Source organism: Electrona antarctica, assembly GCF_951216825.1.
Source record: "Electrona antarctica genome assembly, chromosome: 6".
Classification (NCBI taxonomy): Eukaryota; Metazoa; Chordata; class Actinopteri; order Myctophiformes; family Myctophidae; genus Electrona; species Electrona antarctica.
This window is the reverse complement of record NC_136811.1, coordinates 47,972,599-47,991,486: the sequence shown is the minus strand read 5'-3', so window position 1 is coordinate 47,991,486 and position 18,888 is coordinate 47,972,599. Positions and strand designations below refer to the sequence as shown.

Sequence of the window (18,888 nt, the reverse complement as noted above, 5' to 3'; positions counted from 1 at the left end):
TAAATGTCATCATGGTGGTCCGTGGCTCAGATGGGTCTGAGAGGCTAAATGTCATCAAATGGTGGTCCGTGGCTCAAATGGGTCTGAGAGGCTAAATGTCATCATGGTGGTCCGTGGCTCAGATGGGTCTGAGAGGCTAAATGTCATCATGGTGGTCCGTGGCTCAGATGGGTCTGAGAGGCTAAATGTCATCATGGTGGTCCGTGGCTCAGATGGGTCTGAGAGGCTAAATGTCATCATGGTGGTCCGTGGCTCAGATGGGTCTGAGAGGCTAAATGTCATCAAATGGTGGTCCGTGGCTCAAATGGGTCTGAGAGGCTAAATGTCATCATGGTGGTCCGTGGCTCAGATGGGTCTGAGAGGCTAAATGTCATCATGGTGGTCCGTGGCTCAGATGGTTTTGAGAGGCTAAATGTCATCATGGTGGTCCATGGCTCAGATGGGTCTGAGAGGCTAAATGTCATCATGGTGGTCCGTGGCTCAGATGGGTCTGAGAGGCTAAATGTCATCAAATGGTGGTCCGTGGCTCAAATGGGTCTGAGAGGCTAAATGTCATCATGGTGGTCCGTGGCTCAGATGGGTCTGAGAGGCTAAATGTCATCAGATGGTGGTCCGTGGCTCAGATGGGTGTGAGAGGCTAAATGTTATCATGGTGGTCCGTGGCTCAGATGGGTCTGAGAGGCTAAATGTCATCACGGTGGTTCCGTGGCTCAGATGCAGAATAAACTAGAAAAAGTGCCCTTCTGGGCACAGGTCTCCACCAGGAGGATAGGAGTGTGTGTGATGTTTGGCAAAATGCCTTTGATGGCAATTGGATGATTTGAGGCATTTTGTTCCAAAAATGTGCAAAAATCTACCTGTTGGTGGCGCTATAACAGGCCAATGTGAAAAGGGTGGGATATATTCCTCAGCCTAGTAAGAAAATGTGTGAAAGAAATTGCAGCTGCGTTCATGATTTGAGACTTTTGTTCAAAACGGGGCAATCTTGCAAACTGTGAAAGCCAATTATAGCCAATTAGGATGGAATATGAAATATCAATTAGGATAATATGAAATATGGGACAGATCCGACTTGAGCACATGACCATAGAGATACTGTGTAACGATTTGTGAGATTTTTGGACAGAATCTGGAGGAGTAATATCAAAAAATGTGTTTTACAAAAGTCGGCCTATTGGTGGCGCTATAAAAGGCAGATGCGGAAAATGCAGGTCAAAGGTTTGTCCTTGGCCTCTAGGGAGTGTGCATGCAACGTTTCACGCAGATCGGTGCAGTTTTAGGTAAAAAATGTGAAAAGCTGCCTCATGGTGGCGCTATAACAGGCCGTTCTGGAAAATGTGGGGCAGAGGTTCATCGTTGGCATCCAGGGAGTGTGTGTGCAAAGTTTGGCATCGACCGGGTTAACGGTGCCGGAGATTAGCTGGTAACGGACGGACGGAAGGACGGACGGACGGACACACGGACGGAGTGCAAAACATACTCATACATAAATAATGGACCTTGACATGAAAAGGGTTGAAAACCCACTGTAATAGTTGATTATAGTGTTGTGTAAAATGCATAGAAATACTAATAATAATAATACTTATAACATACACAATTAAAACAATAATAAAGACAGCGTTTTGTTTATGTTTTATTAGAACAAATGTTCAATTTTATTTTTTTGATTAAACATAATATTTCTTTCTGTATTTCTTGAGCCCATTTGACTCCAAACAGAAGTGTCTTTTACAACAGAGGATCTCAAAGTGAGGTCTTAAAATCATATATTCATTTACAAAATGCACCGAGGTGTTCAAAACAATATGCATCAAAATATCACGAATCTTATAAATATCATCTTAAAATGAGTGGGTTCAGATTTTACGGGGGCCAGTTTCGAATTGCAGCCATCCGTAGATGCCCTTTGAGAGCGGTTTTGAAGGAGTCAAGGGATTCGCATGTCTTAATGACCGTTGGTAGGGCGTTCCACATTTTGGTGGTGTGCGTGCGTGCGTGCGTGCGCGCGTGCGTGCGTGCGTGCGTGCGTGCGTGCGCGCGCGCGCGCGTGCGTGCGTGTGTGCGCGCGTGTGTGAAGTATAAGTAAGTGTGTGTGAACGCAAACACACACCCTGCACACGCACATAATGCACACACACAAACACGTGCAGGCACACACCCACATGCGCGCGCACACACAGACACTCAAACACACAAACACGCACGTCAGTGTTGATTTCGTCGACTAAAACTATGTCGAAAAAAGTTGGTCAACTACCTTTTACTGCTACAATTTCGTAAAAAAAAAAAAATTAGACTAAAATGTTAGGAAGGGACTAGTGGACAAGAGATCCAGTATAAGTCATTTTACACTTGGTTGCATGCTGAAAATAGCAGATCTACAAGCTCACCACGTGTCACACTGCAACGCGCTGTGAGCTTGTAGATCTGCTATTTTCAGCATGCAACCAAGTGTAAAATCTGCCATTACGACGACAGCAAGACCCGCCAAAATGCATGTTTGTTGACTAAATCAACTGTAGATTTAGTCGACTAAAATCATATGATATTTAGTCACCTAAAACTAGACTATCACTACATTTCAGATGACTAAATTTTTTTTAAAAGACTAAAACTAAAATTCAAAAGACTGAAACTAAAAACTAAATCAAAATTGGCTGTCAAAATCAACACTGATGGACGCATACACATGTGCACGCACGCACGCACGCACGCACGCACGCACGCACGCACGCACGCACGCACGCACGCACGCACGCACAAACCACTGACTGGACGCTGTTACAGTGGGGTACCCAACTACCCATCATGCTACAGTACTACATGTAGCTCCTCCTCCTCTATGTGACACTGAGCCCACCCACCCCCCACCCAGAACCCAACATAGAGAGGTTCACTCACAGAGACACTGAGGAGCCCCTCCCCCAGCACCAGAACCCAACATAGAGAGGTTCACTCACAGAGACACTGAGGAGCCCCTCCCCCAGCACCAGAACCCAACATAGAGAGGTTCACTCACAGAGACACTGAGGAGCCCCTCCCCCAGCACCAGAACCCAACATAGAGAGGTTCACTCACAGAGACACTGAGCCCCCGAACCAGCACCAGAACCCAACATAGAGAGGTTCACTCACAGAGACACTGAGGAGCCACTCCCCCAGCACCAGAACCCAACATAGAGGTTCACTCACAGAGACACTGAGCCCCTCAACCCCACACTGAACCCAACATAGAGCGGTCCAGTGAACGTGGACTGGAAGGTGTGCAGGTGTGTGAGTGTGTCAGAGGACACTTCGTAGAAGGACACAGTGCCTGCAGCATGGTCTACATACACTGCTACTCTGTAGGAGGAGGAGGAGCGTCTGAATGGGAGTTCAGTTCTCTTCTTATTGTGCCTCACATAGTAGCGGTTAGCATCACCATGACACTCCAGACACCATGAGAGGTCATTGAATCCAAACCCACTGTCATCAACCTCTTTGCTGATGTGTGTCACTGCTGCAACAACCTTTCCACGCCACTGTAACTCACTGTAACAGCGTCCACTCAGTGGTTCCTTACACATCACCTGCCAGCAGGTCATAAATCTGTCTGCATGAGGAGGATAGTTCTGATCCTCATTCACCCGTTCCACCTTCCTGTTGTTCTCAGACAGAGAGAGGTATTTGTGTGCTGTGTTTGGATCCAGAGTGAGTTCACACACATCTGACGAGAAGAACACACAATACAGCACCAGTTTACAATCACACATAATAATAATAATAATAATAATAATAATCATAATAATAATAAGATTAATAACAACAAAAATCACGATGTTGACACCGTGTGTGTGTGTGTGTGTGTGTGTGTGCGCGTGTGTATCATTTAAGTCGACTAAATCTACAGCTGATTCGCCTCTAAGGTGTCATAATGCCTGATTTTGGTTGTGTGCTTGTGTGTGGATGTGTGTGTGTGCGTGCGTGCATGTGTGTGCGTGCGTGCGTGCGTGCGTGCACGCATGTGTGTCATTTTAGTCGACTAAATCTACAGCTGATTTGCCTCTAAGGCGTCATAATGCCTGATTTTGGCTGCGTGCATGTGCATGTGCATGTGCATGTGCATGTGCTTGTGCTTGTGCTTGTGCGTGCGTGCGTGCGTGCGTGCGTGCGTGCGCGCATGTGTATCATTTAAGTCGACTAAATCTACAGCTGATTTGCCTCTAAGGCGTCATAATGCCTGATTTTGGTTGGTGCATGTGTTGTGTGCTTGTGTGTGCATTAATGCATTTGTGTACGCTCGCAAGTCTGTGACTCTGTGCGTGTGCATTTATGCGCGCGCGCGCGCGTGCGCGTGTGTGTGTGTGTGATTGCTCCTGATGTGCTGGTTGGTACCTTGCATGGCTTCCGCCGCAATCGGTGTATGAATGTGTGTGTGTGAATGGGTGAATGTAATGCACAATCTATGTAAAGCGCCTTGGATAAAAGCGCTACATTATATAAATGCACCATTTACCTTATGATTTTAGTCGACTAAATATAGTAGCTCGAGTCGTAGCTCTATGAGCTTGTAGATCTGCTATTTTGGACAAATTGTGGGTGGGGGGGGGGGTCCCTGGATGATGGGGGTCAGATGGGGGTCGCAGGCCAATTACAATAGAGTTTTTGGGGTCCTTGACATGAAATAGTTCTGATATAACATATTAAGGTTTTTCATAAAACTGCATGGATTTAGAAGACATTTGTACCGCGCTACGAGCTTGTAGATCTGCTATCTTTGAATATATATTATTTCACAGCGAATGTTTTTAACTCAAATCTTTGCTTCTGGGGGGGTCCCTGGAACATCATATTTTCAGATGGGGGTCTGCGGCCAAATACATACATTTTGGGGTCCTTTACATGAAAAATGTGTGTGTGCGTGTGTGTGTGTGTGTGCATGTGTGTGTGCGTGCGTGCGCATGTGTGTGTGCGCATGTGTGCGTGCGTGCGTGCATGTGTGCGCATATGCGTGTGTACGCTCGCAAGTCTGTGACTACATGCGTGTGCATGTGTGAATTTATGCATGTGTATGTATGTGCATGTGTGCATTTATGCGTGTGTGTGTGTGTGTGTGTGTGTGTGTGTGTGCGTGTGTGTGTATGTGTGTACGCGCGTCGCGTGCACATCTGTGTTTGTGTGTGCGTACATGAACATACTAGAAATCGACATGTAAATTTGAGATAAATGCTTAAACATGTAGCTAGGTGTAATGTTAGAGACCACAGAAGACATGTAAATATGAAATAAATGCTTAAACATGTAGCTAGGTGTAATGTTAGAGACCACAGAAGACATGTAAATATGAAATAAATGCTTAAACATGTGCGCGCACACACGTCTGTGCGTGTGTGTGTGTGCACGTGCGTCTGTGCGTGCGTGTGTGTATCATTTAAGTCGACTAAATCTACTGCTGATTTGCCTCTAAGGCGTCATAATGCCTGATTTTGGTTGTGTGTGCATGTGTGCGTGCGTGCGTGCGTGCGTGTGTGCGTGCGTGCGTGCGTGCGTGCGTGCGTGCGTACGCATGTGTGTGTGTGCGCGTGCACGCGTCTGTGCGTGTGTGTGTGTGTGCATGTGTGCGCGCGTGCGTGCGCATGTGTGTGTGCGCGCACACGCGTCTGTGCGTGTGTGCGCGTGTGCGTATCATTTTAGTCGACTAAATCTACTGCTGATTTGCCTCTAAGGCGTCATAATGCCTGTTTTTGGTTGCGTGCATGTGTTGTGCTTATGTGCGTGCGTGCGTGCGCGCGCATGTGTGTGTGCGCGCACACGCGCGTCTGTGCGTGTGTGTATCATTTAAGTCGACTAAATCTACAGCTGATTTGCCTCTAAGGCGTCATAATGCCTGATTTTGGTTGTGTGCTTGTGTGTGTGTGTGTGTGCGTGCGTGCGTGCATGTGTGTGCGTGTGTGCGTGCGTGCATGTGTGTGCGTGTGCGCGCATGTGTATCATTTTAGTCGACTAAATCTACAGCTGATTTGCCTCTAAGGCGTCATAATGCCTGATTTTGGCTGCGTGCTTGTGCGTGCGTGCGTGCGTGCGTGCGTGCGTGTGTCGTGTGTCGTATATTACAGAGCCACATTACGATGAAATATCCATATAATGTTGTATAATGTCATATACTGTTTGTGCACAAAAAACCTGCACTGACTGAGTTTCTGCACGTGAGATCTGAGTCTGATATTAGCTGGCCCACAGCCACATTCCAAGAAGGGCCTATGTGATCAGTTGAAAAGGTCTGCTATGAAATTGTAAAGGCTATTGAATTGAACCGTGGATACCATTGTGTTAATAATCTATAGAAGTGACCATCTACTTAGTATGCGGTGGTCTACGAAGGAAGCAGACATTTGGGGACGCACATGCACGTGCGTACACACATACAAGGGCTTTGGGGTGCACACCCTACATGCACTATTTGGGGAGAATTATAAAGAGGGTCTCAAATGTGCGGAGATCCAGAATCCAAGGGGAATCCACAGAATCAAGTCAGAGAAGTCAGTCGAGAATCCAGTCAGTCAGAGTGAGATCTATAGCCAGGTTCCAGATGAGATCCTGGACAGCTATGATGGGACTGCTCTAGGATGGCTCTTGAGTGGACTGATCATGAATTTGGTAACTAAGCTTTGTCCTTAATAAAATGATACAGAAATAAGGACATGCCTGGCCTCTCCAATCATTTATGCAACAGGGTAAAAAGTGCTTCCTGGACACTCAATATACGACAAATAATGGCAAGACACTACAAATCTGGCGAGCTAAGCTGCGGACGATTACAACCTGTAGTATCATTTCTCGAGGGGACGTTGGTAAGTTGTTTGGCTGCTTACTGCGTTTCCACGAACAGGTTAACGGAAAGAACCTTTATTGATTTGGCGTTGGGGTGTTGTATAATGGTGGGGATATGGCCTTTTGTTGCAGGCAGAGGGAGTCCATGTTACTTTATTTATAGGAACTACGGTTGCTAGAAATAAAGACAAGTACATACAATAAATGTGTATGACATAAGTAAGATATAAAAACAGAAAACTAAATAAAAAAGTGAAAAGAAATGTATAGTGTGATTGAAGGGGGGCCATGCGTAAGCATGGCCAGGGTTTCACTGGGCTTGGTGATGTTGGGCCGTGCGCTGAGTTTTTAATTCCATAAGTCGTAACGGTGAATGTCTGCTGCAAACCTATTTTGGTTATACAGTCTAGTCTGGTCGAGTCGCACCCTTTGATCCGCTAAACAGATCAGCTGGAACGGACTGAATTTCTTTTGTATATGAAACATTGGCATAGACAGACGAGACACGACCGAAGAAATGCATAACGAAACAAACGCATAACAAAACGATATGACAGAGGTGCACGGACATGTATACTTTGTTGGTTTTGAGGGGGCCTTGGGCTCACGGGTGGTTTTTGCCAGTCTTAGTCACTCCTACGGTGTTAAGCTGAGCTGTTGAAATGGTACAGTCTTAGTCACAGTTTGTGTTAAGATATTGTACTCTTAGACACTGTTGGTGTTAAGATACTCTTAGACACTTTTGGTGTTAAGGTGTTGTTGTTGTCACTCTTGGTGGAATGGATAATGTAAAAGTTTTGTTTTGTGTTTGAATTGGATTTTTTTGTATGCATGTGTCTTGTGTGGATTACTTGTATAAAATGAGGGCGGATATTGAGGTGTGTTATGTTTTGTTATGGTGATAATGCGACTGTTGATCATATTGTTGATGGTTGTTATATTGAATTGGGACTATTGTATTAAATGTGGTTATTATATGGGGAGTGAAAGTTGTTGGTCTCTCGCTCTCTCTGTGCGCTTCTCGGCATCTGTCCTTCCGGCCAATGGGATGGCAGGGCTTTACACGGCCTGCCCTTTTGTTAGCGCCGAGGGGGGTACAGGGGAGGAGTGTATGGGCCACACTCGCGCGACAGTGGGGAGTAGATATACTCGATTACTTGTTGCTACATGCGCTCCTCCCTGCCCGTTCTCCTCAGCAATGAGGGGGGTGGGGTGGGGATGGGGGGCCGGTCTTGGCCTTCCCGGCTATGGCATGGCATGGCTTTCACAGGTTTTCTAAGGTTCCACTCCATGGTTGATGATGCTGTCACACTGTCACAGTGGCCTTTGTACCATTGCCTGGGTGTTTGACTAAGATTTGAGGGTTAGAGGTTGGCTATGGTTAAAACATGTTCCATGTTTTAAAAGGGGGAAGGTATATTGATTTGGTTTGGAACAGTTAAGAAAATAGTAATAATGGTAATAATACGAATGGTAATAATAATAATAATAATAGGCTAATAATGATGATAATAATAATAGGTAATAAACAATGAATAATCCAAAGGAGACATTGATGGACAGTGAAATTGAAACCTTTAAATCTCTATATACATAAAGGAATATCATAATGAAACAGGGAGTAATTAGGATTCTCCTTGGCATTCTTGTTTGGAAGAAATGGTCTATTTGAGCAATTGAATTTTGGGACTAAAGTGAAAATGAAAACAAAAGAGCATCATTGGACCCTAGTTCATATTGTGTGAGTGTGAGTGAAGGCCTGTGTGATTGAGTGTTATGTTTAAAGAATTGGAGAATTGATACTAATAACATCGTTTTTGTGTTCTTATGTCCAAAACGCATGTGGAGTGTCCAGTGACGACACAGAGCCAAAATCCCCATCCCCAGACTACAGAACAAAGGCCAAGGACTCAGACAAAAGACACAGAGGTCTTCGTCTGGATGGAGGAAAACATGCAGACCATGTGGACTGCCATTACATTGTGAAAGATCAGTTATGGCTCAAACCATTTGAAGTTTAATAGACCACATAGTAGTATTTGTAAATCAATTATTTGAGTGTGTTTGTGCAGGCATGCAGGCAGATCATTGGGAAATATATGCTAGGCAAAGCAAGGTCATGATACAACTCTGACTTTGAACCTTTTCTTATTTTGAGTGGTGGGACTGGCTATGGTACATTCATTTTGTCAGGAGGAAGCAGATATTATTATTGCTATAATACTGTTTCACCTAGCCACGAAAACCTGAACTAGGAGGAGTTTAGTGACAGTATAAGTTTGCGGGGAGGTAGCAAGCCAGGGGATATTTTCCAATGATGAGTCACATGTTTGGAAAAGTGTGTTGTATGAATGAAAAGTGTGATAGAAGCCGTGTGGACTGAAAGGACAGAGTAAATGGCTGATGAATGAGTACAACAATATTGCATTACACATTTAAAGTCTAATATACACAGAAAATACAGTGAGGAATGTACTCATAGACATAATAGGTAGGTCAATATCGAGTAGAATAAACTGACGATACAGGACTTGACTTGGACAAGACTATTGAGTTGAAGGTATGCATGTGTAATCATATTTGATTGATTGATTACTTATGGGTGTGTTGTGTTGATCTGTGTTATTCAGTTCATCGCTTGAATGGGCTCACAGACACAGATTAGTACAGCATGTACTCGAACTTAATGACTTAAACTGAGATGTAATGGGAGTTCGGCTCGATCGACACTGACGTCGGATTAGCGGAGCTCTAACATTACATAGACACGACGTAAGGCAGACAAATTAACTAAAGCACCACACTTAAGAAAGGAAAGTACATACATACATGCATACATAAAATCTCCATAAAATGTGATGTGGTGATGAGTGTGAACCCTGAGGAATGAATGTGCTTTGGAGAGCGATGAATGTATGAATGAGTCAATGACTGAATGTAGTAATGTACTTCACAAAGTTACAAGGGGGGACTTTTACATTGGGAGAGAATATGTCCAATTGCTGATAGAGACCATTATTTTAAGTGAGAAATAAGTTGATAAATGAAAATAGTCAAATATGAGGACAGTTTAAGTTACATATAGTAAGCCAATTATACATGTTATGGGTTCGAGGATAAGGACAGAGATGAGGAACTAATATACAGAGTGACAGTAATTCAATGCACTGATAAATGTGCGGCTAACAGAGAGGGAAAGCTATACAGGACTCATATGAGGTCCGTATTTGGAATAATCAATAAATAAAGAAATGAACACATAAGTAATGATTGACTTTTGAGTCTGATGTCTTAAGTAATCACAAGGAGTAGTTTTGGAAGAGGGTATTTTGGTGTGGATGAGAACAAGTACTGGCCTTAGTGTGCTGTGAGTTTCGTGGGAGGGCGTGGACGCGACGGCTAAAACGTGCGCTCCCTAAAACGCATAGTGCACAGGGACCATTGGGAACGCGACCCTGTGGTCACAGATCAGCTGGTAGCTAATTGTGTGAGTGCTGAGAGGGACGGAGTTGGCCCCACCTCTAGTGGGTGAAACTAAAGGGTTAAAGCTATATGGCCCCTCAGCAGTCTAAGAAAACCACCATTTTGTGCCCTATAATGAGCTTGTTGATTTGATATCAGTGAATTGTCCCATTTCTTGTTGTACGAACAACTTCTGGGAAATAGAATAGATTTCAGATCTCAACATTAGGTGTATAACATTTGGACAGATAGTGTCACTGCAGTTGTTTTTGTGTTAATCTTGTAGTCATTTAGTGTTTATGATGAGTTCTAAGGCAATTCTAACCCCAGTGGGAGTTGTGGAGCGGGATAACCCCTCCATTGGGGGTATTTCCATGATTTCAAAGAAATGGAATAGACGCTGGCCTGCAATTAAACAGCCATGGCCAGAAACTGGCACTTTCAATGAAGACGTTATTAGAACTATAGGGGTCCTTGTACGTGCGTATAAAGCAGGACAGAAAACAAAAGCCCGAACAGTGAAGCGTAAATTTGAAATAGCAGTCTTAGATTTGTTTAAGGCGGAGCAGGGGCAACGAACCGCCGACCAGGCCTGCAAGGACAGCCGGCCTGATGACACCGCTGGCCAACGAAATTGTGCTATCAATTCGGGATCAGATGACTGCAGCGGGGACTCAGTGAATTCTGAGGTGAGCTCTGACGACGACAGTGACCAGTGGTCATTTGAGCGACAGCCAGGACATCTTGCTGTCACCCGGCACTATGATATGGATGAGCAGGAACGTGTTTGCAACATGAGGGACGACACAATCACTGCTACACAAATGGCAGTGATAATTGAGGGTCACAACCTGGTCTATCGTCCATTTTCATACATAGACATAAAATACATTGTAAACAACCTGCCGCCACTCTGCGACGGAGCCCATTCATGGATCACTACGTGCAATGTACTCTTGGAGGGCATTCAATTGACGATGGGTGATTTTAAGACATTGATTGTCTGGCAAGTTGGCGTTTATGCGATGGACAATGTTTTGAATTGGGCAGGACTTCAGAGATACATCGATACAACTCATAATGATGACCTTTTTGATGCATACAGGAGCCGCCTCTGGCGTGTTTTGAGGGTCCTCTACCCGACTAATGTAGACCCCAGCAGTATTTTTATTGAGGATATGAGTCGAGCTGAACACCCAAGAATGTATGTAGACCGGGTGTATCAAAGATGGAGATCAGTCACAGGGAACGATCCAGACCTAAATCAATTTGAGCAGGTGGTTTTCAGAAGCAAGGTTGAAAAAGGCCTGCCTGAGGCAGTACAGAAGGAGTTAATGAAGGTTGTGGGTCTTACCAGCATGACTAAAGCAATGTATATACACCATGTCGCGCATTATGTCAACCTGTACCGCAAAAAGCTAACTACTCAGACAGAACAAGGTGAGGAGATGATGCCCAACTGGGGAGACAGATGGGGGTTAGTCCAGGTAGTCAGCAGCAGCCGTCACGTGCCAGCCAGGCTGCACCCCAGTACCTCCCATACTCTCCTCTGCCCGGGGTTAGACCACCTAGGCGTCAAGGACCTGGTAGTAATTCCCATCAGAGGAACCAGAGCGCTTGTTACATATGCGGAGAATTCAGCCATTTCTGGCGTCAGTGTAACCGGGGCGACCAACTGCGACCTCCGCAGAGGTTGCAGGAATCATGTGTCTGACTGTAGACCCAAATCAGGATGTTAATGCCACAGCATGCATACTTATGTGAGTAGGGGGGAGCTGAGCAGTGACAGCTAACACTTACGACCAGGGAAGAGTGCCATTGTCCCTCTAGGCCTTTTCATGAAGAACACTCACCCACATGCCCCCACCCACGCTGGGCCACTGGGAGCATGTCAATTGTTCCCAGGTCCGTGGGGGAGGATACGGGCAAAAGACCGCTGTCATTGAAGATTTTGCATTTCAACTTAGATGTTTTTGTTTTTATTTTGTGTGTTTCAATGCATGTAATATTTGGTGATGTGCATTCTGTCAATTGTTTATGGTTTATTATTTTTGAACGTGTGGTTGACAATGACACATGTATTATGTGTTTAGTATTGTATGATGTTTATTTGTTTGTTTTATTATTTGTGTCATGCTTTTGTCTCTCAAGAGGGGTCAGGTGATACCATTGTGTTGGGGGTAGGTTACTTTGGGATTGAGTGGTTATTGCTGTTTTTGTTTTGTTTTAGAGATACGTTTCAGTATAGTTTTGTTATAAATATACGTTTAAGAAGGTTCTTGTTAAACCTTCTAGAGGGGAATCTGTAGTATATTGATAACCCATATACACATAATACACTTAAAATTATGTAGTCTATATCCCGTATAACCCTAGACAGCCTGAGATGCTATGTGTTACCCCTTTTCTCCTTCCCTTTGTTGAGACAAATAGTGATGTATAGGCAACATGTCGTTATACCAAGTCACAAATACACATACTGCAGAAACACCTGGATTACATCCACATCACAATGTTATGTTATGCCATGTATTTCACATTGCATAGTAATGAGTTGTTGTTTAGATATAGGTTTACCTATGTCATGTTTAAGAGTAAGGCTATGTTCTTAAGACGTGGCATGTAGGGCCTTTTGAGTTGGTGAAGCGCCAGGGCCTTGAGAGGGGTTGATCCTTCACTGGGTCAAATAGGTCATGGGGTTCCCATGCTATGTTGGAAAGTTTATCAATGGAGGTGACTACCACTATAATATATTCTATTATCTTGAGACCTTCCTTAGTTACAGCCTTGGTTACGTATTGGTAATGGTCACACACACACACACACACACACACACACACACACACACACACACACACACACACACACACACACACACACACACACACACACACACACACACACACACACACACACACACACACACACACACACACACACACGGTCACATGCATTTAGTGCATGTGAATAGACACTCCGTATATAAGCACCTCATTTTCCTCCGTACTTTGCTTCACAGAGAACATCTTCCTGTTTAGTCACGATTTGGAATGCTTATTGATGTCCTGTAATAAACGCTAAATTGGAAAGAAAGGACATTGCCTGGACTGCCTCTTTTTTGTATAACCTGCCTGGTATATATATCCACCTATTATCAACACTCAATTTACTACACGTGCATGCGTGCGTGCGTGTGCACACGCGTGTCTGTGCGTGTGCGTGCGCGTGTGCGTCTATGTGTGCGTGTGTGTGTATCATTTAAGTCAACTAAATCTACAGCTGATTTGCCTCTAAGGCGTCATAATGCCTGATTTTGGTCCCTGGATGATGGGGGTCAGATGGGGGTCGCAGGCCAATTACAATAGAGTTTTTGGGGTCCTTGACATGAAATAGTTCTGATATAGAAACATATTAAGGTTTTTCATAAAACTGCATGGATTTAGAAGACATTTGTACTGCGCTACGAGCTTGTAGATCTGCTATCTTTGAATATATATTATTTCACAGCGAATGTTTTTAACTCAAATCTTTGCTTTTGGGGGGGTCCCTGGAACAACATATTTTCAGATGGGGGTCTGCGGCCAAATACATACATTTTGGGGTCCTTTACATGAAATATGTGTGTGTGTGTGTGTGTGTGTGTGTGTGTGTGTGCATGTGTGTGTGCGTGCGTGCGCATGTGTGTGTGCGCATGTGTGCGTGTGTGAATTTATGCATGTGTGTGTATGTGCATGTGTGCATTTATGCGTGTGTGTGTGTGTGTGTGTGCGTGTGTGTAAATGCTTAAACATGTAGCTATAGGTGTAATGTTAGAGACCACAGAAGACATGTAAATATGAAATAAATGCTTAAACATGTAGCTAGGTGTAATGTTAGAGACCACAGAAGACATGTAAATACGAAATAAATGCTTAAACATGTAGCTAGGTGTAATGTTAGAGACCACAGAAGACATGTAAATACGAAATAAATGCTTAAACATGTCACTAGGTGTAATGTTAGAGACCACAGAAGACATGTAAATATGAAATAAATGCTTAAACATGTAGCTAGGTGTAATGTTAGAGTCCACAGAAGTGAACCTTTCAAGCCTGTTTTCTCAACTCGCTGTTTCTCTGCAAGACATTACTCTATAAGCCATATCTCCAAAACTAGTGGGTGAAACTGAACAACCAATATGTCAATTTGAAGCTATGATTCCCTGCTTTCATATGACATGACAAAACAAAAATTCAAAAAAATCCAATGGCAGTCTCTCAGTCAAATTTGGTCACATTTAGTCACCTGAATGACTTAGTGTTAGTTTAGTTTTAGTTAACTGAATATCATATGATTTTAGTCGACTAAATCTAGCTAGTCGACTAAAAGCTCTATGAGCTTGTAGATCTGCTATTTTGGAAAAATCGTGTGTAATATCGTGAATCGTGTGAATATTCGTTCACAGCAAAAAAAATTACTCATACCCTATCTTTGCTTCTGGGGGGGGGGGGGGAGTCCCTGGATGATGGGGGTCAGATGGGGCCGCAGGCCAATTACAATAGAGTTTGTGGGGTCCTTGACATGAAATAGTTCTGATATAGAAACATATTAAGGTTTTTCATAAAACTGTTGGATTTAGAAAACATTTGTAGAATCTGGTCTCAGGTCTCAATGGGTTAACCCATTAAGACCTGGAACACATCTGTGTCACCTTAACTTTTAACCACATTAGCTGTTGAGAAATAGCAGATCTACAAGCTCGTAGACCTTAACTTTTAACCACTTTAACCATTATTTAAACTTTAGCTGTTGAGAAATAGCAGATCTACAAGCTCATAGCACGGCAGAGTGCTCAAGGTCAAGGTCAAGGTAAACTTTATTGTCCACAAGGGAAATTTGTCTTGGGCTTTCACCCCAGCTACAGCCACACATAAAACATCAATGACAAACAAAAATACATTACAGAGGAAGACACAACATTACACAATTGCACACATGATGTGGATAATCTAACCTCACACAGTTACCGCTGTTTCAGAGCCTCGTTCAACATTTTAGTTGATGCTGGTACAAACGATTTTTTAAATCTGATGTACTTCCACTTTGGTTCTTTGTATCTTCTCCCAGAGGGCAGAAGTACAAACTCGCCATTTAAAACATGGGTAACATCATTGACGATTTTTTGAGCCTGTTTTAATATAGCCTGCTCATAAATAGACTGCAGAGAGGGGAGTTGTCTTACCCCTATGATCTGTTTTAATGTAGCCTGCTCATAAATAGACTGCAGAGAGGGGAGTTGTCTTAACCCTACGATCTGTTTTAATGTAGCCTGCTCATAAATAGACTGCAGAGAGGGGAGTTTTCTTACCCCTACGATCTGTTTTAATGTAGCCTGCTCATAAATAGACTGCAGAGAGGGGAGTTGTTTTACCCCTATGATCTGTTTTAATGTAGCCTGCTCATAAATAGACTGCAGAGAGGGGAGTTGTTTTACCCCTATGATCTGTTTTAATGTAGCCTGCTCATAAATAGACTGCAGAGAGGGGAGTTGTCTTACCCCTATGATCTCCCCTGCAGTCTGCACCAATCTGAACAATTTGGACCTCAGTTGCACTGAGAGATTACCGAACCAAACTGTGAAGCCAAACCTGACCAGGCTTTCCAAGACTGCTCGATAGAACACTAACACAAATCTTTGGTCAACACCATGAACCCTGAGACGCCGAAGGAAGTGCAGTCTTTGCTGTAGTTTACTACAGAGACTGTCAACATGTGTATTCCAAGTTAGTGAGTTGTCAATACAGATCCCCATGTATTTATATGAGGGAACCTGTGAGATGGTCGAGTCATGGATGACCACAGGCCTGTGATCACCAATACTCTTGGGGTCAAACACCATCTCCTGTGTCTTCTTAACGTTAAGAATAAGGTGGTTGTCATCACACCACTTTACAAAGTTCTGTACCTCTAAAAAGTAGTCAGCTACATCCCTATCCTTATCCAGAAGGGCCAAGATGGCAGTGTCATCCGAGAATTTAATGATGTAATTGTTCGGGTTGCCACTTCTACACTCATTTGTATACAGAGTAAAAAGGACAGGTGAGCTCACGCAGCCCTGAGGTGCTCCAGTACTCAGGGTTCTGCGCTCTGACATAGTGCCATTCACACTGACCCTTTGTGTACGTTTAGTTAAGAATGAATGGTACCATGTCCATGGAACAACTTATTTTTAGATTGGGGCCGACGGTACATACCGGTACATACATTTTTCCATCCTGCATTTCTTTTATATTCCATGTTTTATAACATCCTGCATTGTTCTTAAAGACCTAGTGAAATGAAAAATATGTTTTTCACACATTTAGAGCATATCCGTGGTCGTCATATGGACATACCTAACAATAGATGCTAAAACAATGGGAACATTTCAATGTTTGTGTATTTTTATATCAAAAGTCCATAAAAATCCAAATTGTAATGACTTCCTTTGAATGTAAACGTGCTGCGTGATGACGTGTCATCTGTGTCACCTTACACCGGGGCTCCACCGGGCGCGTCAGTGTCGCGTCTCCGTCAGGGAATGTTCCCTTTTTAATCAATGAAGGGTGGCTCCACTGCCCGCGTTGCGTTGCGTTGCGTTGCGTTGCGTTGCGTTGCGTTACAATTTACAATTTACAATTTACAATTTACAATTTAGGCATTTAGCAGACGCTCTTAATCCAGAGCGACTTACAATAGGCAAGAACAAAAAGCATGGGAATACATCACATATGTAACAAAATGCATTTATCGCGAAACATGCGTAAGCTAAGACCGTGACTAGAACATATCTATATAATGACACTATACATATAAACTATAACTAGAACATATCTATATAATGACACTATACATATAAACTACACATATGTGCTATACTATGCTGTACATATATACTATGAAGTGCTATGACTACATACAATGCACTTATTGTGCTGTCTACATGACATGCTATAAGTCTGTTTCAAATGCTATATAAGTCTAAGAAGTGCTGTCTAAGGGTAAGTGCTATGGTAAGTGCTATGGGCCATGATGGAGTCTGAAAAGGTGGGTTTTCAGACTACGGCGGAAGATCGGGAGTGATGCTGCAGTTCTGATTGCAACGGGAAGTGCATTCCACAGTTTTGGGGCCAGAAGGGAGAAGAGTTTGGGACGTGTGGAGCGTTGTCCCGGCGTTTTTAGTGAGGGTACTTCCAGCTTCCCTGCGTTGGCTGATCTGAGTGCGCGGGAGGGTTTGTAGGGTTCAATCATGCTGGCAAGATATGGGGGAGCCATACCTTTGGTTGCTTTAAATGCCAACATCAGAGTTTTGTATTCTGTGCGGGCAGCGACCGGGAGCCAGTGCAGGGAGCGGAGCAGGGGGGAGACATGTGAGAATTTTGGCTGGTTGAAGACCAAGCGAGCTGCGGCATTTTGGATCAGTTGGAGAGGCTTCAGTGCACATGCCGGTAGGCCAGTAAGGAGAGAGTTACAATAGTCAAGTTTTGACAGGACTGTTGTCTGGATTAGGAGCTGGGATGATTCCTGGGTGAGGAACGGTCTAATTCGTCGTATGTTATAGAGTGTGAACCTACAGGATAGAGTGACAGCTGTGATGTGAGTTTTGAACGAGAGCTGACTGTCCAGGACAACACCAAGGTTCCTGGCTGTTGGGACAGACGTTACCAGGGCGTTGTCTACGGAAATAGTTAGCTCCCGCATCGGGCAGGACTTAGCTGGGAAGAAGAGAAGCTCAGTCTTGTCTGGGTTCAGCTTGAGGTGGTTGGAGGACATCCACTGTGAGATGTCAGCCAGGCAAGCAGTGATGCGCTCTTCCACCTGGGTGGCAGAGGGGGGGAAGGATAGAAACAGTTGTGTGTCATCGGCATAACAGTGATAGGATATATTGTGGGCAGAGATGATAGTGCCAAGGGATTTAGTGTACAGTGAGAAAAGGAGGGGACCAAGTACAGATCCCTGTGGGACCCCAGTTTGGAGGGTTCGGGGGGATGATAACAGACCTTTCCAGGAGACCTGGTAGGTCCGGTCGGTGAGGTAAGAGGAGAACCACTTTAGTGCCGTCCCGCCGATGCCTAGATCCGCTAGGGTGTCTAGGAGCAGCTGGTGGTTCACTGTGTCAAATGCTGCTGATAGGTCTAGGAGAATCAGGACTGCAGAGTGGGAAGCAGCCTGGGCAGCATGTAGTGCTTCTGTGACTGCCAGCAGGGCAGTTTCTGTGGAGTGGGCTTTTTTGAATCCGGACTGGTTGGGATCTAGCAGGTTGTTATGTGAGAGATGGAGAGAGAGCTGGTTGGAGACAACACGTTCAATGCTTTTTGATAGAAATGAAAGGAGTGATACCGGTCTGTAGTTCTTGACATCTGAGGGGTCAAGGGTTGGTTTCTTGAGGAGTGGTGTTACTCTGGCTGACTTGAGGGCAGATGGGACGCAGCCTGAGGTTACTGAGGTGTTGATGATGGAGGTGATGAAGGGGAGCAGATCAGGTGCGATGGTCTGGAAGATTGGAGACGGGACAGGGTCGAGAGGACAGGTGGTAGGTCTAGTGGAAGTCACTAGTTGTAGGACCTCGTCTGGGGAAAGAGGAGAGAAGGAGGAC

The 18,888-nt window shown here is 44.3% G+C and overlaps 1 protein-coding gene across 1 annotated transcript in view; it reads right to left on the bottom strand.

Moving 5' to 3' along the window:
- Window positions 1-3,190: 3,190 nt before the first annotated feature.
- The window catches only part of LOC306925116 (NACHT, LRR and PYD domains-containing protein 14-like), a gene marked incomplete at both ends in the record, with an annotated part of 37,867 nt that continues 22,169 nt past the window's right edge, over window positions 3,191-18,888 (bottom strand). The window contains one exon of the mRNA XM_079503794.1: window positions 3,191-3,708. Within this exon, the coding sequence (XP_079359920.1) occupies window positions 3,191-3,708 (518 nt within the window). The remainder of the gene's footprint in view (window positions 3,709-18,888) is intronic.